Source organism: Felis catus, chromosome E1 (genome assembly GCF_018350175.1).
Source record: "Felis catus isolate Fca126 chromosome E1, F.catus_Fca126_mat1.0, whole genome shotgun sequence".
Lineage (NCBI taxonomy): Eukaryota > Metazoa > Chordata > Mammalia > Carnivora > Felidae > Felis > Felis catus.
The window spans coordinates 50451179-50477818 of NC_058381.1; the positions used below are offsets into that span (position 1 = coordinate 50451179).

At 38.5% G+C, this 26640-nt stretch overlaps 1 protein-coding gene across 3 annotated transcripts in view; it reads right to left on the reverse strand.

Annotated features, from left to right (window-relative positions):
* ABCA6 (ATP binding cassette subfamily A member 6) overlaps positions 1-26549 on the reverse strand; it is a 61799-nt gene extending 35250 nt beyond the window's left edge. The window contains exons 1-14 of one of the 3 annotated variants that reach the window (XM_045044291.1): positions 25597-26548; positions 25392-25524; positions 24343-24442; positions 22365-22566; positions 21186-21347; positions 19398-19501; positions 18767-18993; positions 15417-15558; positions 14440-14625; positions 10087-10234; positions 8356-8521; positions 4195-4253; positions 713-823; positions 135-310 (exon numbers count right to left, since the gene is read on the reverse strand). In XM_045044291.1, the coding sequence (XP_044900226.1) occupies positions 135-310; positions 713-823; positions 4195-4253; positions 8356-8521; positions 10087-10234; positions 14440-14625; positions 15417-15558; positions 18767-18993; positions 19398-19501; positions 21186-21347; positions 22365-22566; positions 24343-24438 (1779 nt within the window). In that variant the 5' untranslated portion in view covers positions 24439-24442; positions 25392-25524; positions 25597-26548. Of the gene's footprint in view, positions 1-134; positions 311-712; positions 824-4194; positions 4254-8355; positions 8522-10086; positions 10235-14439; positions 14626-15416; positions 15559-18766; positions 18994-19397; positions 19502-21185; positions 21348-22364; positions 22567-24342; positions 24443-25391; positions 25525-25596 lie in introns of all 3 variants that reach the window. The other 2 variants (XM_006940527.5, XM_045044292.1) reach the window with 2 other exon arrangements.
* Between the last annotated feature and the right edge of the window lie 91 nt (positions 26550-26640).

Here is a 26640-nt window from a genome sequence, read left to right on the forward strand (position 1 = left end):
GATCTGTATTTTTTACTAGGACCTCTTTGCCTAAATTTTGTTCCTGACCGGGTAGGTAAATCCCTGAGGGGAATTCTGTGGTCATGATTTAGCTTGGCAAATTTACCCTGTTAATCCAAGGCATGGTCCTTTACCTCTTGTTCTACCTCCTGTGGCCGAATCCCTTTTATTTTAGCAAACAGCCTGAGGTTTTCCTTCACCGTGAGGATGTCAAATTGAACATTGAATTGAGGACACACGCCAGTCATCTTTCTGATTTCCTCCAAGTCTTGTGTCTCAGAGGGATTTTTATTATAGATGGTAACTGATCCTAAACACAGAAGTTAAAAATAATTTAACATTGGGAAGAGAGAGTGTTTATTAATGCTTAAGATCTTCTACAGGAAAACATTGGCATTATGTCCACAAATATCTAAAATAGTGACTTTGTAATTTATCAACAACTCTGGATTAACCTTAACATAAATATATGCTCAGGGTGGTCTATATTTTCCCTGGAATATCACATAACAATGGAATAAGGATAATGCTTTTCACGAAAACCTGGGAAACATGAGATATATTCAAAATCATGGAGCCTGGCAAGCAATGTTAGATAAACAAACATTATTTGCTCTTACACAGTCAAATTTAACCTTAAATTAAGAAAGGCAACATATGACCTCATTCTATCACTGCACATCTTGCCTTTGAGAAATTTCTTTTTGCTCACCTTCTGTTGGAACAGACGATCCATTAAGGATGTTTAGTAATGAAGATTTGCCAGCTCCATTATGACCCAGAATTGCTGTGATTTGCCCTTCATATATGTCAAGGAGTAAGTCTGTTTTTAGAATAGAATATTAACATTAAAAATAAGAGGGCGTTAGAAAGGGCTTGGTTCTAAACATAGAACAAAAAATTAATTTTAGTTGGATATTCTCAAGTCTTTCAATAGTTTATCCAATATTCTCCTGGCTGCTAAAATAACATGCTTCCTGTACAGTATTTGGAAATACATACAACCACCTAAGAAGACCAAATTAATTACAATTTCAAATATTAACATTGGAACACAATTACTTCCATTGTATATGCATGTGCATATGTGAACATGTAAATATATGTACAGATTTTGATCATATTCTGTATTCTTTTCTAGCCTACATTTCAAATATTAAATGATAAACATTTCTCATGACATTAATTACCTTTTAAAATATATCAACCAAAAATTATATTTTCCCCTGTTATAAATTTTCTATTCTTTCATTACAAACCTTTTGCACTTACAGGTCAGTAGAAGAAAGTCATTCACCTAAGAATCCTTTCCATTATTATTTTTTGTTTGTTTTCTCTACCACCAAGTGAAAACCACATTCTGTTTTGGAAAGTCGTTGGATGAAATTCCTAAGAATTTTATAATACATTAAGTCTAAAAGATCAGGTTCCTTCAGTTAAATTTGTGACCTACTTTCAGACATTATTGAAATTAATTAACAACTGGGATGAATTCCAGTTCGTTCATTTTCTATCTGGATGACCTTGGATGAACTAAACACTATGAGGTTCGCTTTACTCAACCATTAAATGTACTAGGAATAATAATTACATGTAAAGGGAAAATTCTTCCTATTGTAATCCAATCCATTAAAACACTCACTTATAATTCGTTTCAAAGATTCTAAAAATCATTGGAAAAATAAGCTCCAATAATTAAGAAAAATGAAAGAATAGTAAGAAATTAGTCTTGGCCACATGATATTAAAATTATTAATGATTAAAATAATATGTTAGTATTGGAGAACTATAATAATTAAAGTAATATGTTAGTAATAGAGTAACACCACTGGGATAAATATAATAATTAAAATAATATGTTACTGCTTTAGGACACACTGACTATGGAATGTAAAAGAAGCCTAAGATGGACCAAAGTAAACAGAAAAAATAAAGATTAATGAAACAGGCTTTTAAATTCATCAAAAAGATGAATTAATTAATAAATAATATTGGGAGAACTAAACAAGCACATTAACAAGTTTTACATTTACTGTTTATAAATGGAAAAAATGATGTTTTCAAAAGTAAGAGAAAACTGATGATCTCTATCCTGGAACTGACCCATATTAACTGGAAAAAAAGAAATACAAGCCTCAGTTCCTCATCTGCAAAATGGGAGAGATACTATTTATCTGACAGGATTCAGTGAAAAAGTCAGTGTAACTCACTTATCATTGTTTCCATGGAAGTCATGTAACTTTAAATGTTCCTATTATTACTGCTGTTGCTTTTAATTATTGCTTCTTCCCACAAGTGTATACATTTTTATAACCTCGGAGGGAAATGATTTGAAATATGCATAAACATCTTAAAAATATAGTCCCTTTGAGTTATCTGCTTTTAGAAATTTGTATCCACAATTATATTCACAATGATTAAACAAGAAGGCTTATTATGGTGGGTTTTTTTTTAATGTTAATTTATTTGTTTTTGAGACAGAGAAAGAGAAAGCGAGTGGGGCAGGGGCAAAGAGAAAGGGAGACAGAAGATCCAAAGCCACTCTGTGCTGACAGCATAGAGTTCAATGTGAGGCTCATGGAACTGAGATCAGGACCTGAGCCCCTGCTGAGCCACTCAGTCACCCCCTAGTGGTTTTTTTTTCTTTTCATGATAAGGACAAAATTGGAAACAAGCCAAATTTCATTCACTAGTGTCAGTCAATTGAGGTGTCCACACATGGGAATCCCATTTAGCCACTGAAAGCCAGGCTGCAGGTAAGGACTTCAAAGCGTGTTCCCAAAGGTGTTCCAAAGTTGCTACAGGAAGTAACTGTGAGGGGAGAAGGTTGAGAGCATGCAACTCCCCATTACTTCCCCAAGAGCCACTGGAACTGTTGATTTCATATAGTGTTTCTACGCAGTGATTTTCATCACTTCTAATTTTTTAATTTTTTTGAAGATGTTGTAAAAAGTCGTTCATGGTTATTGACGAGTACAAAAGTGGTTCATAATGCACGCTGGAAAACTGAAATGACAAATTTAAAAAAAGACTTCAATGTATCCTTGGCGAAAATTCAAGAAAGAAACCACAGATCAAGATGGTATTGGATGGGAAAAACCTGGGGGTAGGTGGCGGGACGGAGAACAAATTTGCTGACACGGGTACAGAAAATTCTCAAAGTGAGAAATGACCTCAGAGGGGTAAGTGAGACTGAGTTAAGGCACACTACGGACTAAAAAGTAAATGCAATACTAAAGCACTGGACAGAGAACCATGAACCTTAGGGAAGGTCTCTGGCTCTTCTCTTGTAACTTCTCAGGTTTCCCGTCTCTTGTAAAAATCAGTCACATTCTTCCTAAAAATCATTACTAACAAACACAGGCTGTCCTCTATAAAATGAGGCCACTAACTTGGATCTTACCTAAGTATTTGTTACAGAAAACTATTTGTCAGAATCTAGTATCAGATGCATTGGTTCATTCAAACTTCTAACTGTGTTTGCCGTGGAGATGGTCACTTGTGAAATTTCATTCATGGTCAATGGGGTTACTCACCTTGTTTTATTTATTTTTAATATTTATTGATTTATTTACTTAAACTCAAGTTATTTATTTATTTATTTATTTATTTATTTATTTATTTAAACTCAAGTTAATTAACATAAAGTGTAGTCTTGGTTTCAGGAGCAGATCCCAGTGATTCATCGCTTACATATGACACCCAGTGTTCCCCAAAAGTGCCCTCCTTAATGGCCATCACACGTTTAACCCATCCCCCCCGCCCACCTCCCCTCCAGCAATCCCCAGTTTGTACTCACCTTGTTTTAGTTAATCTCACCAGTACATAGAAACTATATACATTCCCTGGCTAGTATAAAAATATATATATATCAATTTTACGTCTAGATGGTCTTTCCTCACAGTGCAAATAAAATACAACATTGTTTTTAGCAAGCCGTCTTTAAAACCAAAGTGAAATCATACCTTTCATTGCATGGCCCTATTCCTGTAAATTAGTGAATCCATGAAACACCTGGAAGGATTTTATAGCCAGTTCTCAACCACAGTTAATCTCCAAATGGTGGAGTTAGCTTGTTTGTATTCTGTTTTCTTTTTCTGTTTTGCTCGTGTGCATGTGCTCATTTTTCACGCGGAATTCTCCCCATTTTTTGCAATAAAGAAGTCAATGAAACAATGAAACGTTTCTCTTTACCTTTCAGTGCTTCTGTTTTTCCAGACTTTCCTGTATATTCTTTTTTGACGTTTTTGATTCTGCAATGACAGAAGTGGTGTTTACTCGGCCAACGCAGAAGTGAAAGCAGCAGAGGTCAGGAACAACCCCAGTCACGGTGACAGATACACCAACCCCCTTGTGTGAAATAAGGGATGCTATAACCAGTCTGCTCAGAAAGACAGAGACTTGCTTTTGAGTAAGCATTTTCCCCAAGAGAGAAAATAAAAGTCGCTTTAGAAAGTTACAGTTAAATTATTAATGTTTTGCTTAGAGAAGCAGAACACTTTAGAATGGTTCTCACCTTCTGTCTTTGGATGTTTTCTACTCTGTATACAATCAGCTCGTTAATCTGCACTCTTTAACTCTCCCCTCTCACCCTCTCCCATGCCCTCCCATCCCCTCCCACCCCTTTCAACCTTGTTCATTGATCAGACCCTCTGTCACCTGCATTTTCTATAGTTTCCTCTCTGATAGCTTCTCTTTGGCCTGTACTCTGCTTTGGATACAATCAGATTTCTCTCCTCTTTAAAAAAAATTTTTTTTTTTAAATCTTTATTTATTTTTGAGAGAGAGAGACAGAGTGCGAGCAGGGGGGAACAGAGAAGGGAAACAGAATCAGAAGCAGGCTCCAGGCTCTGAGCGGTCAGCACAGAGCCTGATGTGGGGCTCGAACTCATGAACCATGAGATCGTGACCTGAGCTGAAGTCGGATGCTTAACCGACTGAGCCACCCAGGCGCTCCTCTCCTCGTCTTATTAAAAACAATATTTTCCGGGCACCTGGGTGGCTCAGTTGGTTAAGTGCCTGACTTCAGCTCAGGTCATGATCTCCTGGTTCATGAGTTTGAGCCCCTTCGAGCCCCGCAGTGGGCTCTGTGCTGACCGCTCAGAGCCTGGAGCCTGCTTTGGATTCTGTTGTTTCCCTCTCTCTCTCTGGACCCGCCCCCCCCCCCCAAATAAACATGAAAAAATGTTTAAAAATTTTTTTAAAATAGGAGCAAATTCTTTCCATGTCCATTTTCTCACTTCCTCCTCGATCACTCTGAACCCACTATTCTAGTGAACCTCCTCATACTGAAATCATTAGTGGCCCCCTAATTATTAAATGCAACAAAGACTTCTCTTTCCTTACTTATTGGATTATGGGTCGCTGTTGGTGTCGGTGTCCTGGTTGAAAGTGTGTACGTTCAAGGTAACATTGGATTTACTGGCTTTCTTCCTATTTTCCTAAATGTTTCATCTCGGTTTCCTTGTAAGGTCCTCTTCTTTTGCCAGACACATTATCTTGGTGTTCCACAGTGTTCTCCAGGTACATGATGGTCTTCCCATTCTTGACTCTCTTGATGGGTTATCTCGTTGATTCTCATGGTTTTTACACCAACCTAATGCTAACCCTATCCTTTCCTCCCAGCATTAGGCTCCCACATCTAAAGGTTTCATTCGAATATCACACACGCACATACACACCCCTCTAAATGGGTAATGACCAAACTTGAATGAACATTAGAATCCCAAAGGGAACTAATACAGGAAGAGGCAGGAACCAGGCTCCGACAAGTTAGAGATGTCATGACTACATAAGATCATGTATGGTGGCATCTTTAATTCAAAGGGAAATAATTTGGTCAACCGCTTTTCTGAGCATGGATCAAAATTAAAGTAAGGACAATTATTCAACCAGGACACTGGCAGTGGGTGGGGTTACACCAAAGAGTCAGGAAATATAAAAGAGAAAGGCTTAAAATGGTGCTGAATCTGACCACAGTGGGACACCCATTGAAGTGGGGTTTTAATGTGTGTGTGGGGTTTTTTTTTTTTTTTTGAGAGAGAGAGAGAGAGAGAGAGAGAGAGAGAGAGAGAGAGAGAGAGATCATCCATGAGCAGGGGAGAGGGGCAAAGGGAGAGGGAGAATCTTAAGCAGGCTCTGCATGGGGCTTGATTCCACAACTCTGGGATCATGACCTGAACCAAAATCAAGAGTCAGATGCTCAACCGACTGAGCCACCCAGGTGCCCCTTAATGTTTTATTTTACTAAAGAAACTTCCCTTTAGGAGTAGCCAGTTGTTTTTGGATTTCAGAGATGAAGATAGCCATTTGGGGCAGACATCCTGTCTACGCTCTGGGAATGTTGCACGAATGGGCTAAAGTTATAGGAATGGACCGTTGTGCATACAAGTGATCCCAGAGAAGGAAAAATTGGGAGGAGGCAGTAATGGGTGAGAGGGAGCCAGTTTTGAATAAAATATAGATATTTTTACATAGCCATGATCTTGATTCTGGTTAGAGCTCTGCATGAATTCCTCTATACTTTCAGATATGTATAGCTTACAGGCTGCTAGGGAAAGAGGAAGTATCCACTGGCATATAAAGGGGAGACCACCTGGGAAAAAGGGAATCATTACAGTAGTACCTTCTAGATCCATACAACATATTGGGATTGATTGTGATAGTGTTGACACTTGTCTAGTGGTGGGGAAGGAAAGGGTTTCCCTAAGAAAGGGTCGCTATGAGGAAAGAAGAGTTAAGACTTATGCACTGGGAACAGTGTCTAATGTTGGGTGGTAAACAGTCAACTTTAGGCTGTCTTGAAGCCCCAGAACCTGCTTCACTGGTAACTGAAAGGTACAGAAACTTGTCGCTGAAGAGCTACAAGGTTGGGCACCTAAGCCTGGTTTGCTACTTTGGTGTGGATCTGGGGTGAGTTGTCCTGCAATGGAGTCAAATGCTTTAGTGTATAGGTCTTGGATCAGATGATTTTTCTTTCCTGATTTGTTAGTGGCTCCTTCCACCACTTTAGTAAAGAATCCAGACCAAGAGACAGGGACCTCCAGAGTTAACACTGCATAGATGGGTCAGGTTTGGGAGGTAAGGGGAACAAAGATGGCAGGTGAGGACATTTTACTCTTCTCTCTTTTGCAGAAGTAGAAAAACAAACATCTTTTGATCTACATAACTAACCTCAAGACTTTTTTGGAAGATTACATCTGAAAGTTATTATAATTTGAACAGTAATAGAGTTTATTTTTTGTGTTCTCAACCAGTGAAGAGGAACTGAGGACATTGAGTTTTGGGGGATTATTCCTCACTTGGCCTTTCTCTTTCAGATAGATGTTTTCATAGAGCTGAGGTCGGTAGGGGCTGTGGCCCCTCAGGAAGCTTAACAGAAAATAGGGTCTGAATTAGAAGGATGAAGTTCAGGTATGTAAGTTCACCTTATGCTCTTTGTCTTAGGCAGAAATAGATCACTTCCTAGCTATAGTGCCATTTTATTCCTCGTCCTTCACCTCCTGACATCTCTACAGTAGCCAGGGGCTAAGAGAATAGACAGACTCTGGATTCCCATCCTGGCTCCCCATTTATGAATGCATGACATTGGACAAGAGACTTAACCTTTCAGAACCTCACCTTTCTCATTTATAAAATGGGCCAAATAGAAGTGCCCGCCTTACAAGCTTTGGTTGAGTATTAAGTGCGTGTCTGGTTCCTAGTAGGCACTATGTGAATATCGGCTAAATAAGTGGTTTATATTTAAAACCCTCTGGTTCTTCAATTTTAGGGCACATTAGAAAAACCTATGGGGCTTCTTAAAAATCTGCAAATTCTTGGGCGTAAGCCCATACTCTCTGAATTAGAATTGCTTGAGGTAGGATCTGATGGCAGAGATATTTTAAGAACTCCTTATATGAATTTCAAACAATCCTACAAAGTAAATATTACTCTTGTTCATTACAGGGCGGGAGATCCAGAGAAACTTACACATTTTTTTTTCTCAGATTACACATCAGATGAGAGGGCATTGTGGTATTGAAGTCTAAAAGTTTTTGAGTCCAAGTTTCTTACTTCTTCCATTATATCACATAAGCCAGAGAAACTATAGAGGAAGGAATTTGGAGAAAGAAAAGAGTAAGCATGAAAGAGAGTCAGGAGACAAAAGTTAGAAATAAGGGGGGAGACAAGATGGCGGGTGACGTGGTAACATTATATGGAGCGAAGCAAAGAGAATTTTCCTTTCAAGGAGCAGTCAAGAGCCGTTGGTGGTCATGTGGAAGAATTCAAAGTGACATTCACAAAGACAAATTTCTTCTTCAATATTTTGTTCAAGTTTGCCTTGCACCCATATATTGGTATAAGTGTGATTACCTGATGGCTTCTTTTCCTTGGAATTCTGGAGCTACGGGTTCGAAACAATCATCAGAAGGATGCTCAGGATCTATTTCTTTCTCAGTGACCTTATTATTAGTCCTTTGGTGTTGGAAACAAGACGAGTTCAGGAAAAATAATGGAGAGTAATGGCGTTCATTTCCACCTAATTCATCAAGAGGCAATACAATATTGGATCATTAACATTAGAACCAAGAGCAAAGAAGCCTTATTCAAAATAGTGCAGAGTGTCTTAGACTTAAGCATCATAGAGAAATTGTTTTCATTATAACTTCTTATTATTGAAAAGAAAACAGGTCATGAAGTAAACAATGAAAATTCAAAGGAAATAACGTATTATCACAAAAGCCAAATAGTACCATAGAACTTTCAATAAATATACATATACAAAGGCTTGAATAAAATGTGGTCCAAAATATATTTAGAGTGAATGAAACCGAACATTTAGGGGGGAAGGCCTTAATATGGCACATAAAAATAACTGGAAACATGTTTGTGGACTTCAGAAATCCCTTGATCGCAACAATACGACTGGACGTGGTACTGAAGTCCCTATGGAACGTGTATGTAAAGTACAGGAAGAAATTATATTTGTTCGGGATAAATACACTGTCATTTTCCAAATGTAAAACACAGAAGTAGTATTTGTTGCTAAGGGCTTTCAGATATTAAACCAGAAGTGACAGAAAGATGGGAATATATAAAATAATTGCACGGAAGTGTAGAAGACAGGGTTAAATACAAAGTGGAAAGAACATAAAAAGTAAGATAAATAAATAAGATTGTGCAAGAAAAAAAAGTGTTCTGATTCTAGCATGTGGGCAGGAAGTCTGCACTTGTGAAATTTTTGGTTGTTGGTAAGATAGAGAAAATTTAACTGGGTAATATAGTTCTGTAAATATGAACAACTGATTAAAAATTTTTCAGAATAAGGCTGAGAACGTCCTCTTTCATTTTTATTTTGTTACTTCCTTAAAGGATGGACGTGTCACCTTGTGAAGTGGTCCTCCAAGAAGGAGAGGGTGTAGGGGAGAACCTGATTGTTCCAGACCTGGGGCCCTTTCTGGATGTTCACTTCACAATCTGCCCCACATTCTTGTAAGAACTACTTACTAAACACCTTCCACCATACGATAGATCGACACTTGCCAAAACCATGTGGGGAATTAATTTATTGCAGCTCATTTTGAAACAAGTCTTACATATCATTCTTTGAAAACACTTTCAGGGATTCTTGAAAAAAGTACCATTATTTAATCACTGAATATTCATAATGTATATTATTAAAAGCAGAAGACTAATTGTTTTCCCATGAAAATTCCTTCAAACTGCTAAAACTATGAAGCAGGAATAAAGAACTCATTTAGTTTGTGATAGGAAATATTTGTTATTCTTTACTTCTTTTTTTTTAATTTTTAATGTTTATTTTTGAGAGAGACAGAGTGTGAGTGGGGAGGGGCAGAGAGAGAGGGAGACACAGAATCCAAAGCAGGCTCCAGGCTCTGAGCTGTCAGCAGAGAGCCTGACGCGGGGCTAGGACTCATGAACCACAAGATCATGATCTGAGCCGAAGTCGGATGCTTAACCGACTGAGCCACCCAGGCGCCCCTGTTATTCTTTACTTCTTTAAGTACATTTACATAACCTTAAGTAAAAACCTACAATGTGATCAACATGTGCAGAGGTCGAAGAAAAGCCACTTTTACTTACAGGGTAAGATTTTGTCAAAATATAATGCCAATGCCAGGTAGAAAAGCGCATCAAAAGCCAATACAGAAAAAGTTGCTATCAGTACATAGGAGTCTCCTGAAGGGTCAGGAAAAATTACACCGTTCATAGTACTATCCAAGTGGATAATCTAAGATTCAAGCAAAAACAATAATTAATAAGTATTTAAATTAAACACAAAAATAATCCAGTGTGGCAGCAAGATTTGTCATTTTATTAAACAGGTTTTTCAAGAAGCCCTTATAATGAAGTTATTGGTGAAACTATTTCTATCTGACAACAAAGGAATAGTGGAAGGAAATACCGATTTTAAAAGAATGTTCTAAAAATAGGACATTTTCTTGTTTTCATAAAGTCATTACAATGTTGCAAAATATCTACTCTATGCAGCAAAAAAACACAAGTTTTTGAAAGAATATGAAAAATTATTTGAAGCATCTTAGTTGGATAATGATAAGAGAACTTCTTCTAGTTATTACTGCAAATAAAGATATGTTTATAATTTTGTCATGTGACAATAGGTATAATGTTCTAGATGTTGTTCTAAGGCTTTTTATAATATCTCATTTAATCCTTATCATAACCTCATAAGGTAGGCCTTATTATTTTTTTAAATGTTTATTTATTTATTTTGAGAGAGAGAGGGAAAGAGGAAGGGGCTGAGAGAGAGGGGGAGAGAGATTCCCAAGCAGGCTGCACGTCGTCAATGCAGAGCCTAACGCAGGACTCAAACTCACAAACCATGAGATCATGACCTGAACTGAAATCAAAAGTCAGACGCTCAACTGGCTGAGCCACACAGGTGCCCCTAGGCTGTGTTCTTTTTATGTGCATTTTACATATGGTGAAACTGAAGCACAGAGAAACTGAGTGGCTTAACCAAGCAAAGTCAAAATCACGTAGGAGTGGCAAAGCTGAATTCAACACATGAAGTCCAGCTCCCAAGCCCAGTTCCTCACACTGGACAACATAAACTCCACTTATGTAAAATGCTAACGTTTCATGACAAAGTTGAGTTTATTCCGGAAATGCAAGTCTGGGTTGACATTTGAAGATCACTCTATGCAATTCAACATAAACCAGATTGAAGGAGAAAGTGAACTGGTTAGTGAAATAGGTGCAGAAAAAAGCATTTGATACAATTCAATACCCACATATAATAAAGTCTCTTCGCAAACTGAGAAGATAAGTGATCTTCCTAAACCTGGCAAAATAGATGTACACATACCAATACCAAAAATCATCCTTTTTGTGAAATGTCGAAAGCTTTTCCTTTGCCTGCATTTCTATTCAACATTGTACTGGAGGTCCCAGTCTCCTCAATAAGGCAAGAAAAATAAGTAACTAGCATTAAAAACTGCAAAAGGAAAACAATAAACTATCGTTATTTGTAGACAACATGATTATGCATAAGAAAATCCCAAGATAAAACCTAGAAAAATACTAGCTTTTAAAGTTTATTTATTTATTTATTTATTTATTTATTTATTTATTTATTTTTGAGAGAGACAGAAAAAGAGAGAGAGAGAGCATGGGAGGGGCAGAGAGATGGAGACAGAGAATCCTAAGCAGACTTTGTGCTGTCAGCACAGAGCCCAATGTGAGGCTTGACCTCATGAACCCATGAGATCGTGACCTGAGTCAAAATCAGGAGTTGGCTGCTTAACCAACTGAGCCACCCAGGCGTTCTTAGTTTTAAAGAATATAGCAAGGAAACTGGATACACACAGTGCCAATATACAGAAATCAGTTGTATCTCCCTACATTTATGACAAACATTTAAAAATAAGAATCTAAACACAGATGCTATTTATAATGGCATCAAACGTATTAAAAAAGGGATATAAAATTTGGAATAAATAAAAAAATGTGCAAGGCTCTCAATACTTAAATTACAAAGAGCAAATGAATGTGAAGATATATTATTCATGATCAAAAGAAAAGTGTCAATTTCCCTGAAACTGATTGAAAAAATCAAACTGCATCCCAACGTGAGCAGCTTTGTACACACATACATATGCGTGTGTATCACTCAATAAGTTAATTCTAAAATTTACACCATTCAAAGAACCTAGAATAGAAAAGTCTCTCTTTGGAGAAGAAAATCAAGTGGTAAAACTGTTACCACCATATATCAAGACACATAAAGCAAAAACAATTTTAAGATAATGTAGCAACAGTTCAAGAGTAGACAGATGGGTTAATACAGGATTGGTTGAGCTCCGACAAAGGAAATATAGCAGTCTGTTCAGGGAAAGGATGGTCTTTTCAACAAATTAAGTGGAAGAAATTGGATATTCATGTAGAAAAATTAATATTGCTTCTACATATAGATATCCGAAAGTTATTTTGAAATGGATTTTATATCCAAATGTAAAAGTAGAATCAATTGAGTTTCCAGAAAAGAACATGGGAGACAAACTTAAAAAAAATTTTTTTTAAGCTTATTTATTTGGGGAGACAAAACACACGCGCATATGTGCACTGGTGAGCTGGGTAGGAGCAGCGAGAGGGGACAGAGAGAGAATCCCAAGTAGGCTCCGCGTTGTCAGCTCAGAGCTGGATGCAGGGCTCCATCCCGTGAACCGAGAGATCATGACCTGAGCCAAAATCAAGAGTCGGAGGCTTAACTGACTGAGCCACCCGGGCACCCCTGGGAGAATATCTTTATGACCTTGGGGGAATGCAATGATTTCTTAAAGGTACAAAAGCACTCTACAGAAAAGAAAACGCTCATTAAAAGCACCATTGAGCAAGTAAAAATGTCAGCAACAAATGTCTCATAGCTCGCGTATGTAAGAAATTCCTACAAAGCAATAAGGAGAAGACTAAAAGTCAGTTAAAAAAAAAGTGGGGGGAAACCTGGATAGGCACTTTATAAAAGAGAAAACCCAAAATGCCACTAAGCATACGAAAAAGAATGAAATTTCATCAAACATCAGGAAAATGCAAATTAATACCCCAAGGATTTTTATTGCAGATCCACCAGAATGGCTAAAATTTGGCAGACTAATAATACCAAATGCTGGTAAAGATTCAGGACAACTGTAACTTCGAAACATCTGGTGCAAAAGTAAATTGTTTCAACCACTTTGGAAAAATACTTGGTAGTAGCTATGAAGATTAAGATATATGTATCCTAGATCCTACTATCCAACTCTGAGGTCTATACCGAACAGAACTGAATGCCCATATTCACTAGGGTAGATGCATAAGGATTTTTTGCAGCGTTAATAGTAGTCAAAAACTGGAAAAGATTTCCAGGCAACACTAAAAACAGGCAACACTAAAAAATTAGGCTTAGGAACACACATTAGGTGGGGATGAGGAAGTAAAGATCACAAAACTTTTACCTTCAGGAGGAAAGAGTGGAGTTGTGGCATCCTTCTATTTCTTGATCTAGCTCATGAGTGTTTTGATACACTTAGTACCTATTTGTTACGCTCTGTATTTATAGTCTTGACAACTTTTCAGATTTGAGGTTTCCAAAAGCGGTTTACACAATTTTTAATAGAGAATGCCTTCATTATACAAAGTAAAAACGAATATCGTATGATTTCATTCATATGTGGAATTTAAGGAATGCGACAGATGCGCATAGGGAAAGGGAAGGAAAAATAAGATAAAAACAGAGAGGGAGGCCAACCATAAGAGACTCTTAAATACAGAGAGCAAACTGAAGGGTGCCGGAGGGGAAGTGGAAGGGCGGGGTGGGCTAAATGGGGGATGGGCATTAAGGAGGACACTTGCTGGGATGAGCACAGGGTGTCATATGTAAGTGATGAATCTCTGGGTTCTACTCCTGAAACCAATACTACACTGTGTGTGAACTCACTTGAATTTAAATAAATAATGAAAAAAAGAAAGGTGAATAGCTGCATATGAGAAACAAGAAGAAAATGCTTCCGAATGAAAATACACCTGAGAGGGGAAACTCTGTCTTATTCAAGATGTTCTTATTCAAACTTCCTTATGTGATGATGATTTTTCTACACTGGAATAATAACATTCTCAAATCTAGTCTTAGGCTAGAATTGTTTAGCATAAATGCTCCTAATTTGAAAGAGCATTTAGGGGCGCCTGGTTGGCTCAGCTGGTTAAGCATCCGACTTTGGCTCAGGTTATGGTCTCACAGCTCGTGGGTTTGAACCCCACGTCAGGCTCTGTGCTGACAGCTCTCTCTGCCCCTCCCTTGCTCACGCTCTGTCTCTTTCTCTCTCTCTCTCAAAAATAAGTAAACATTAAAAAAAGAGAAAGTGTTTGCAACCATGAAGAGTTATGAAGTACCAAGTTCTTTTGAAAGTTCAATAATAAAGCAATTAACTAGGCTCCTACCTTACTCAATCCAGCAGTAAAGGTAAATGGGCTGCAGATACTCAAAATCCACTCCAGAGAGGAAGGGAGTTGTCTGTAATATGCGGCGAATCCCACGCCCCCCCAGAAGACAATGAGGAGAAACATAACCAAATTGGTGAGGACCGTTTTCTTTAGCAACACACTCATCAGGAACACTAAAGCTATCTGAAAGAGAGAGAAGACGTCTAGCCATTAAACAGCCATTACACAATAAATACGGATGTCTAGATCATAACATAAATATTTATCAGCGAGACGCTGATGAAGATACCAAGGCATCACAATGCTCAGTCCTTCCCTCAACCCCTTTGTAAAAAGGATCCTTATTTGCTCTCCTCAACTGCTAGGCATTAGTTGCTGAAGAAAGGGCAGGGGGAAAGCTGTGCATGCCGAGGACAAGGATACACATGCACACTTGGAAACACCCAAAGAAACCACATTAATGTCTTAAGAAAGAACACCTATGTGCCCTCTCCAGGAAACACCCTGGGAGGTGGGGGGGGGGGCGGTGTAGAGGCTCTTGCTTTATGAAGGAAGAGGGGTGACATGGGAAGAGAGGGCAAGATGGAGTGTCAGAGGGAGATACTGTGCAAGCCACCATGTTATGGGGGACCTTTGGGACAAAGAGACAGGTCCGCCCCTCAAGCGCATCCTCATGAACCGTCTAGAAAAGTCTTAGAGTCAAAATATTTTTAGAGTCAAGGTTTTTTTTTTTTCTTTTTGAGGCATCGTTGCATTAATGCAGACTTTATGCAAAAGAGAGGTCCAATTGTATTTCATACTAGATCAACTTCTCAACAACTCCTAGAGACTTTCTCAAGCAAGTACGCACACACCTGCACACAAAGCGGACACGAAGGAAATAACGAACTGTAATGACCTCCAGAGAACTTCATTTTTACTACATCTAGCTACGACCTAAAGCAGAGAACGTGGTAATAAATGTATGCACTTACCAAGGACAAGCCGTATAAGAAGAAGAGTGTACATATGACCATGAAGCCTGTCATGACTATAATTTGGGTAGATGTTATGACAGCTGTAATGATTATGGAAATAATGAAGATGAAGCCAGCATAGATTAAGCCCCAGGAGAGCCTAAAAGAAGACAAAAAGTTATTTCAATTATTTTAACTTCATTAGGAAATAGTTAAAACCTACCAAAAATCTAAAGAATGATACAATGTTTACCATTCTATCTGCCTACTTAGATTAGTAACTAAAATGTTATTAATATTACATTGGTAGGGCTGTGCTGCTGCCTCCTGGCTAAGCATCAGCTCTGCACCCACTTATTGTATAAATAGAATGAACACCTGGATACATGGCATCATCTTGTATGTGTTCTGCTGTTGCTCGTCTACATCAATGGACATATATTCATATTCATATTCATCAATGGACATATATTCACTGTTGTATAATAATATTTCATCATATGACTATATCCTAATGTTCTCCTGCCCATGGACTTCTAGGTTGTTCGAATTTTTGTCTCCAATTTTTATTTATTTGTTGTTGCCAAGACCACTCTCGTACTTATCTTTTTTGGGAAAATGCACAAAAGTGTCTCAAAGGGGTAAATGCTGAAGTAAAGAGATTAAGCTCTTTGTGCCTTCAGCATTATAACATATTACTGAGGTGTTCTGACCGTAGAAATGGGAGGGAATATAACTAAGCTGCTGATCAGTCAGGGAAACACGGAAGCCCCGGGGGCAGAGGAGAATTGGACCGTTCTTGAGGATTTCAGCCGGCTGGACCTCCACATTCCCTAGTAGCAGAAAACTGAAATTTCATAATTCCTCCAGGCCCATTCTTTTCTTGCTGTTCCTGTTCATGTTTCCTTTTTTGAAAGCTGATATAAATGATGGTACAGCCTTAAGTGCTCATTCTGTGTTGTTTTAGATGTGCTGGGGTTCGCATTTTTATCAGGTGGTTAGTAAGAAATAGTATTCAGTCTTAGATCTAAGAGGACCACACAAGGTGTTTGAGTCCAGGCTTCCTGTTTTACAGATAAGTAAACTGTAGGTCCTACTGTTACTTCATGGGCCTATTCAAGACCCACCGAGTAAATCAGTAGCCAAGCCCAGACGACAGTGCGCGCTCTGCTCAGTCCTCTTGCCTCTACACGAAATTGCCCAACTGAATAAGAATCCGGGGCGCCCGGGTGGCTCAGTCGGTTAAGTGTCCAACTTTGGCCCAGGTCATGATCTCGCGGTTTGTGGGTTGGAGCCCTGCTTTGGACTCTTCGCTGACCGCTTGGAGCCTGGAACCTGCTTCAGATTCTGTGTCTCCCTCTGTCTGTGCCCCTTCCCTGCTCACACTCTGTCTCTCTCAAATGAATAAATGTTAAAAAAAAAAAAAAATTAAAAAAAAAATTCAACAGCTGAAAAAAATAGTGAGAGTATGAAAACCAGGAACTTGCATCAATATGCCCAGAACAACTGCTTATTCGACTTCTTTTTAAAGGTCGTGGCATTACAGTGATTCAGCCTTTGTTGGAAACATCAGCATTTTTGGAAAGCATATGGCATTCTGCAGAATCCACTTCCTGAGTACAGAAGGGAACTGCTACAGGTGGGAATTAAAATTCTATACAGTAGGAGAATTACAAATGAAGGAACTTAAAACATTACCTAGAAAAGGGAACTCATTGCAGGGAGTTCGGAGATGGGGGGGGGGATGTTAATGAAGCTGTGAAAGCCTTCATGATAAAAACAAAGCAATTCAGTCATCACACTTAAATAGTAAATGCTGATGACATTTCACAGTTATTTCACATTACTTAAAAAAAAAGGTTGTGATACAACTTATTTCCAGTAGACACCCTGTACTTGGCAAAAACATTTCAGATTTGTTTTTTCCTTTTTAGTTTTAAGGATATATATATATATATATATATATATATATATATATATATATTTATATATATATTTGATACACACACACACACACACACACACACATATATATACTTGTTTTGCTAACTTTACGTTACATGCATACTAAGAAGCATTTACCCTGAGGATGAATCCACATGTAAATATCCAATACCTTTCTGATTTTAATCCAGAATTGACTTGTGCCCCCCCATTCTCAGGTGACTACAGGGATACTGCCCCACAGGACATCCTCTGAACTAAAAAACAGTCCTATTTACACAGAGTCCCCCCTCTACCCTCCTAACAGACTCCATTCATTCCTTTGCATTTGCCAAAGTTTCACTGCAAACCACTCTTTTTTTTTTTCATTTCAGAAACACATTTTCCTCTTTTTCTGTTTCACAATTAAGGTATGTTAGAATCAAAACTCTCTCTGTTAACCAAATATACTTGATAGAAAATTTAAAATTTCCTAGACCATAATGTTATTTTAGGGAACATGTGACTTACAGATGATTGTTCAGTAAATAATTCCTCACCCATTCCAAATAGTTCCATAGCCACAAAGAGTAATTTTCTTGATGTGGGGACTATACAAAGACACATTTCCCAGGATTCAGTATTGAAAAATGTTAGTTTTTTTTTTAAGTTTATTTATTTATTTTGTGTGAGAGAGAGAGAGACAGGGAGGGGCAGATAGAGAGAGGGAGAGAGAGAATCCCAAGCAGGCTCTGCGCTGTCAGCACAGAACTCACGGGGCTCAAACTCATGAATGGTGTGATCATGACCTGAGCTGAAATCAAGAGTCGGATGCTTAGCCAGCTGAGCCATCCAGGCGACCTCTTGGAAGCTTAGAGCTTGTATGATTTGTGTTTTTATCTTCTAGTCTTACCCGTTATTCTGTGAGATTCTTGTTTCTATTCTTCAATCATTTGTTTTTATTATAATACAAACACACACACACATAGACAGATAGACACATACATAAATATACGTGTGTTTAAATATATGTATTTAAAAACATCTAAATCATTTTTGAATGAGTCAAGATACAAAGATATCAAAATATGAACAAATGTCCTTATTGAGCCCTTCCGACATGCCACCCTAAGTGCTATATGCACTGGGCATATTTTATAGGACATCTCAAGTCCAACACATGGTACTTAAGTGCTGCAAAAAAATATATCCCTGCTGATCAAACCTCTGAACACAAGCTAGCCATTATAGGATCATACTTTCTTCAAGTATGAGGAAGTGCGGAGAAGTCAAATGATAACCATGGGCAGACCAAGCAGGAGGGGTGCAATCGGGGCCGCTGCATTGGAGTCCCAGCTGTGGCACACAGTTTTGGAAATAATGACACGTTTTTACCGCTTCCTAATTTCTGATTATTGGTCGCACTGCTTGAATCAGTTACTCACCAGAAGGCTGAATCTTGTAGACCCATCATTTTCATCAAATCCTTCCATTTTTTCCTCTCTTTTGTAACGTTGAGCGATATAAAGTGTATCAATGGAAAAAAGTAAAGAAGGCAGTAGAAAATAAACATCTCCTTTTGAAGAATGTTTTTATGAATAAAAGGTAAAGTCTTCATATTTATAGCAGTAACTGACATCAACTCTTCTGTCACAGAGCGGTTTGTTGCGATCTAAAGTGGGGTTTAAACAAGGAAAATCATTATTTGAAAAAATAGGAACTGAACAGGCTATGGTGAAATCCACACAAGTTTATGAGGGCTATACCAACATCAATTCCCTGATTTTAATATTGTTCTGCGGTTATGAAAGATATTACCGTTAGGAGTAACTGGGTGGTCGGTACATGGACCTCCACGTACATTGGTTTTTGCCATTTCCTTTCCCATCACTCTGAAACTCCTTGAAAATTAAAGTTAAAAACAAAAGCAATGGGTTCCTTCGCCCAAATCCAATCTCAGCCTTTGTATCCCTACTTCATTGTACAAATGTATGAAAACCTGAGCATATATCACCTTTCACCCAAATCTCGATACCTGTGGAACGAGTTTACGTGAATTATTAGAACTTTTCTTACTTGTATGATAGCAGCGTCAATGGCAGTTTGTAAAGTCACAAATCCTCTATTCCAGTATTTGGCCAGAGAACAGGAAAAGTCACCATGCATATTCCAACAATGAGCTACAAGCACAAAGGGAGGCGATACCATAAGCGACGTTACCAGATGGACGTCAGTAGAGAATAAGAAATGAGAACCCAAGGGAAAACAATCTAGAGGAGTCTCCACCAGTCAGAACTTATAACCACATAGGAAAAAAAAATACCAAATAAAGTTCTTAATGAGGCAAATTTTATTCTCCGAGACTGTAGTATGCGTAGGAAGTCTTAGACATGAAAAGAAGGTGAAAGCTGGGGCGCCTGGGTGGCTCGGTCAGTTGAGCGTCTGACTTCAGCTCAGGTCATGATCTCACAGTTCAAGAGTTCGACCCCCCCCATCGGGCTCGCGGCTGTCAGCGAAGAGTCCGCTTCGGATCCTCTGTCCCCCTCCCTCCTCCCCTCTCTTGAAAATAAATAAATACTTGAAAGAAGATGAAAACAAACATGCCACTCCTACCATGCTGGATTCCCTGCCGTGCCTCAAAATGCTCAATGCACTCTTGTGCTAGAACTTTTTTTTGCTCATATGCTCTGTCTCCTGACGGATCCATGGCTCATTCCTTCCCTCTATCCTGATCTCTTCTCAAAAGCGATCTCAGCACAGAGGCCTCCCCTGGCCACCATAAATAAAAATATCTGGAAGAGCATTCGGGCTCTATCTTGCAAGCCTGCTCTATTTTACTTTGTTGTTTTATCGCCACTTGGCAGAGTGCATCATTTTTGTCCCACCCCCTGTCCCCGACTAGAATGACTCGTGCAAACAGGCTTCCCTCTGTGTTTTGCTCACTTTCATCCCCAGGGCCAGAACAGTGCAGGACACAAAGAAGACACTCAGAGAATGAATGGGAAAGAACCGATTCTCTTAGTCACATCAATTCTGCTTCCTGAAAGGCCCTCAGACCCATTCACTCTCCTTCTCAGCTGCCGCCAGTCGTGTCCGAGGTGCCTTTGGCTCCCTGGTATGTTTGGCTGTGTTCTCCCCCACCACTCTGCAACCCATGCCCTGGGCCATATCCAGAGAGCTCCCTTAGGCTTGGGGGTCTAATCTCTTCTCTGCCCTAATTAAAGTACCTCAATGGCTCCCCAACACCCTAGGTTTGTAGGATGTCACAGGTCCAGCCCTTGGGTTAACTTCAGCCTCAGTCTCCTGTCACATTCCTTTCCATGTCCTCTGTTCAGCTATACTCATGTTCTTCCATGGATACAAACAGATGCCCTTGGCACCTCGGGACTTTCACACCTGCCCTTCCTCTGTCTGAAATGCAACGCTTTTCCCACCCCTGTGTGCCAGTCCTTCTCATCTGAAACATCACTTCGCCCCGTAAGACTTCTCTCATCTCACAGCTTATTAGGAACCCCTGGTCTAAGTCTCCCACCCGCTCAGCACCTCTCTTTGCACTTGTCATGAACTCATCAATGTCTGCCTTTCCTGCTGACCTGGAACCTCACCTGAGGCCAGGACCTCTCCGTCTGGATCACCCCGCATCCTTTGCAACATGCCCCTGTGTGCTCACTTTATCTCCATTGGATGACTCCATCATGTTTTATCGTGGGAAGATATGATTGCCCTCGGAATAAGTTCACCGATACAATGTGCTCTATCTACTTTATCATGTTCTATCAAAAGTGTCTCTGTTGCCCATCCCAACCTATTCCTTATGTTGAAAACATGAAAAATACCACAATGATATTTTATATGGCAAGTCACCTGTGAAAAGATCTTCCTTCAAAAATGGAATGTTATATCCCTGAACAAATTTTAGCTTATAAGAGAAAGCGTCATTAAAGATGATTCCCACCAGGTCTGCAAAACTGTCTAAAAGTAGTTTATCCATGGATTTTTGATTTGGCACTCCGATGAGTCTTCTTTCTGTGGATGACAAGGTAAAAATAGAGAGGTTGCACACTTTCACCGCAACGGAATGTGATATCCAACTGTGTCATCAGATTGGAATGAAACTAAAATCATTTTCCACTTAAATGAAACTTATCCCAAAAGGCAGGGAGGGCCTTTTGAAAAAAAAAAAAAAAGGTTTAGATTCTAGACTCAGGAGACATGCATGAGAACTGAGTGTTTTCTTTTAGTAATGACAAGTATTATGGCAAATTTGAGGTATAGAGAAATATTATACTAGGATAAGTATGCATATCATACTTAGAGTAGGGTAGAGTCAGGGGATTCCAGATTTCAGATTTACTGAAGCAAAGACATCTCATCTGATTTTTGCCTTATGTGGGAACTAAGATTGCCAGGTAAGTGTATTTCTCACAGCCAGCAAAGTCACCTGTGAGAAATCGAGGATTAAAGAGCAGACTACCAAACTGCACCCACCTTGCCCATGAGTGAAATACACATTTGATCTTAGTTATCTCAGTTACATAGTGATTTCATTTAGAGTGAAGGCCTTTAAAGATGTGTACAAAGTATACCATATGCAGACAGAGTATCTTTAGATTAGCCATCCTTACTTTTCATAGTTCTGACATTATAATTTAATAGCTAGATTTAATTTCTTTTATTTCGATGTTTTTTTTTTTCCTGTGTTGTAAATCTTAATCACTGAATTTCCATGTTAAGGGCACCCGCACCCACAAATGGCATATTCTCCTAGACACTATTCTGCAAATCTGAAATGAAAAATTTATTGTTTTAAGTAAATTCCAATAGAAATGCAGACCTCCCTAATTGGACCCCCATCAAGCTGAAAGGCTTTAAAAAACTAATTGTTGCGAGAGAAAGAAAAAACTAACCAAATTTGTAGGCTATCTTGATAACCTAAATAATTAGCATGATAGATCACTGTCAGTTCGAATTCAACATGTAGACATCAATTCAAAAAGATATGAAATGATACCAGTAATTCTTTGTTGCCATTAGTACACCTACCTTTCACAAAGGGAGCAAATGTCGTTTTATTCACTATCTGCTGTGTTATATCAGAGACGGGTGTATACACAACACCTATAGAGTTATTAAAGTTATCTGCCCTTCCCAGAGCTTGGGGAGGAATTTCAGGAAAATATGTCTTTTCTCTGAAGTGTGAAAACAGTCCCAGGTACAGTCCCAGAAGTATTGGGAATATCCATTCCTATAACAGGAGGAAGAACGAATTTAGATTATATTCCCTTAAAAGGTTCAGCCAATACCAAAGAACGGTTGAAGATAAATTCTGATTTTGCCACATAGTTGGCTTCTCTTTGCTCTCAACTCTTCAGAGCAAAGGGAACCCAACAAAAGATGCACACCGAGATAGTTGCCACATAGATCATTCTCCAACACTAGAACTAAACTTTTGTATTAAATCATGAACTACTGCAGAGGCCATCATAAAAACCAACAGGGTGACTAATAGGATGACACTTCTTAGGCCTGGGCATCGGACTTTATAGTCTCTAAGACACAGAGGGTCCCAGATAGAGTTCATGATGGCAAATAGCAACATTTTGGTCAATTGTCATATTCTTGTATTGGAAATAAAAAAAAAAAAACAAAAAAAAACACGAAAAGGAACTGAGTGCTGGATATTGCCCAGTGGTTCACCAATATCAGTAATCTCTTCCTGCTTAAAACAATGCTAGACCACATTCCCAGCCTCTGGGAATGAAGTCAGACCAAGCGATTGAGTGATTGAGTTCCAACCATAGAACATGAGCAGAAATGATATGCAACCTTCAAGGCCTGACTTGTGGAACCATGCAAAACCTATATTCTGTCTCAGTCCCTGTACTTTCTGACGTTCTGACTAGATTCAGACAATCCAGGGGAGATCTCCAAGGCCTAGGGAGATGGCAGAGTCCCTAGATGAAGGAGCTCGGGTCCCTGACTGCATGGAGAAGATTCCTTCACCTACCAGGCCCACTTTAGTTTCACTGTCAACCTTATTTAGACTATGAGCAAAGTGAAAAACAAACTTTTGCTGAGTTAAGCCTCTGAGATTTGGGTCAATTACCTGTAGATAGCCCACCTACCTAATGCAACTGACAATCAGTGGTGGTACTTGGTTCATAATTCTTGGAAATAGTCTTTATGTAGAAAATTTATGGCTTTGAAAAGAAGTGCCCCAAGTTAAAATTTCTCAATTTCTGCTGGGGCTCTTTTGATTATTTCTTTACTCTAATTTTGTTACATATGGTAGCAGCTTTAATAGCTGCTATAATTTCCCGGGGTGCCTGGGTGGCTCAGTCAGTTAAGCATCCAACTCTTGGTTTTGGCTCTGGTCATGATCCCATGGTCATGAGACTGAGTGCTGTGTTGGGTTCCATGCTCAGCATGGGATTCTCTCTGTCCCTCTCTCTGCCCCTCTGCCTCTCTCTCTCTGTCTCTCCTTCTCAAATAAAATAAAATAAAATAAAATAAAATAAAATAAAATAAAAAGTCAGGGCACCTGGGTGGCTCAGTCGGTTGGATGTCCAACTTTGGCTCAGGTCATGATCTCAGGGTCCATGAATTCGAGCCCCGCGTCCAGCTCTGTGCTGACAGCTCAGAGCCTGGAGCCTGCTTTGGATTCTGTGTCTCCCTCTCTCTGCCCCTCCCCCACTCGCTCTCTCGCTCATTCTCTCTCTCTCTCAAAAATAAATAAACATTAAAAAAATTTGTAAATAGTTGCTAATAATTTCCCATACAATTAAATTCTCATTTATTCTGTTTTTTTTTTTTTTTAATATGAGGAATATTCTTCGTCTTTGCAATGCTACGTTATTTTTCACGGACTGCTATGAGACTCTCAGTTTGACAAGTACAATTAGAGGCAACCTCAAAATCAATGAATCCAGTCTGCTACTTAAAATATAGAATAAGAGCATCGTTAGGGGATAAAATAAAAGAATAAGGTGAGCTGCAGAAAGAGGGAAACTTTCAAACATACCAATAAGCTCTCTCTTTTCATTCTCCATTTCTTAAGAAAATTCTTGTGCAGAAGCGCCTGAGTTTGGTGGTACACACTTTTCTGTTTCATATTCATTTAGCTTTGCATTGAACAAACAAGAAGAAAATTAACAAGGTGTGAAATAAACCAGAAAAATAAGTGTAATAAGAAACATCTTGGGGAGAGTGGCGGAAAAGCAGAGAGAAAAACCTTGATCATCGTTTGGTGGAAAATATTTCCTGCCTTTAAGAACTACAAAAAATGAGTTTAAAATATCATCTTAATAACACATGGCTGCAAAATTTTACATCGCATATAATCACTGTAAGCTATTTGGGAGAGTGGGTAACCATTGGGACATAGTGTTCAGTATCACAATTTTCCCGAAAAATAAAGAGCAGAACAATGGAAAAGATATTGTTAGTTTTCAGAACCTGTAAGCCACTTCACATGTTTTTACCTCTTATACCAGAAATTCCATTATATGAATAGAGTAATTGAATTCTATCTCATCCGATTAATAATTTTTGTTCTTTGCATTTAAATAGAAATACCAGAGCTAATCAAATTAACCAAAATTCTGATTATTTCAATTCATTTGAATAATTAATTATGCCCAGTAAACGTAACCTCAGTGGACTCTTTTCCTGTAGCATTTCCCTTTCAGATGAAACTGAACAGCTTTTATCCAAAAGAGCTAGGCTGTGAGATAGCAATTCAGACCCAAACTACCTGAAACTTGATTGTGAGACACAAGAAGGACAGAAGAACTCATCTCCATTTTCTGAATTCAGAAGTCCTTGAATAACTGAGGAAACTAACAAGTAAGAAGAAAGAAAGAAAGAAAGAAAGAAAGAAAGAAAGAAAGAAAGAAAGAAAGAGAAAGAAAGAAAGAAAGAAAGAAAGAAAGAAAGAAATCCCACGGAAAGTAATTTTCCCCAAATGTTTGCAAATAAACCAACAGAGATGATTTTTTTTCAGCTTTTATACTCTCAGAATTAAATTATTTTAGATTTGCATAACAAAATATTCAGACAATTCTCCCTCACCTAGTACAGAAGCAGATTTTACTATTTTCCTTTATCCTGCTGTTCTACGTGCACAGTACAAGTTGGTTGGGAATAAATTGGAAAACTTTATCATTAGGTCTTCAATACAATACATATGAGTATTTGGAAACATCTGAAAAAGAGACTGATTTTAGCAGTGTCCACCCACATATTTGCCATAGCACAACTAAACAGCTCTACTTACCGTCTGGAAAATTACTCTGGAAACACTGTCAAAGCACAGTTCTGTTTTTGTGTACAGCAACAATGAAAATTTCCTTATTTCTACTTCTTCATTTTTCCTTACATGGGTGCCTTCCCCAGGCTGCTTTGTGAAGGGGGGGGGGGGGGTGTGTAGTCAGACCAAGCTGCACATAATGAACTTGTTTTGTTTTCTGCCTTTTCTTCCCTAAGCCAATTATTTGCAGGGAAACGATGGTTCAGTGGTTGGCTGGGAAGAAAACAAACCCTGTGTTTGTGCACTTGGCCTTTCAACTCCAGGGATGAGGGGTAAAACGGTAAACAAGGAAAACAGAACTAGCCTGTCGAACATGATGAGACCAAGATGGGGAAAGAGCAATAAATAAGTAAAAGCAACCACTAACCAAAGTGCTTAAATGTGTATGAGAAATCTTTAGCTAGTTTTTTTTTTGTTTTTTGTTTTTTTTTTACTACTGATGTTTAAACCCAACTGCCAATGACATATTTGACTAATGTATACTAAATGGGCAGAATGTACTGGAACTGAAGGTTTTTTTTCTTTTTCCTAATAAAGCTAAGCAACCCAGAGTCTGCCGTAGAGAAACACCTAATTTGGACAAATGAAGAATTGTGAACAAATTCCTTTCTCCTGCTCTGTTCATAGGGAATGCAGGATTTCAGAAGGCTCATAAACAAAATAAAAGTAAGCAGATTGCCAAGGACTAAAAAACATATAAAAAGATTCAGGTCAATTTTTACGCATGAAGACTGGGGAAAAAATAAAATTTATTCAATTCCCATTGCGTAGTCTATCTCAGTAAAGATTTGCAAACTTTTCTTGACCTGCCAAAGTAAATGGCAAAACAGGAAGCCAAAGTCCATGAATTGGGAAATCTCAAATATTTGACATGGCTCTGAATCCACAGATGTTAATAATCATAAAGTTGAGAGTTGTTCTGGAAAAGAAGAGAATAATTTAAAAATATTTAAGCCACGGTATTATATATATATATATATTTCTCTCCTTGGTAATTAGTTCTATTTTTTT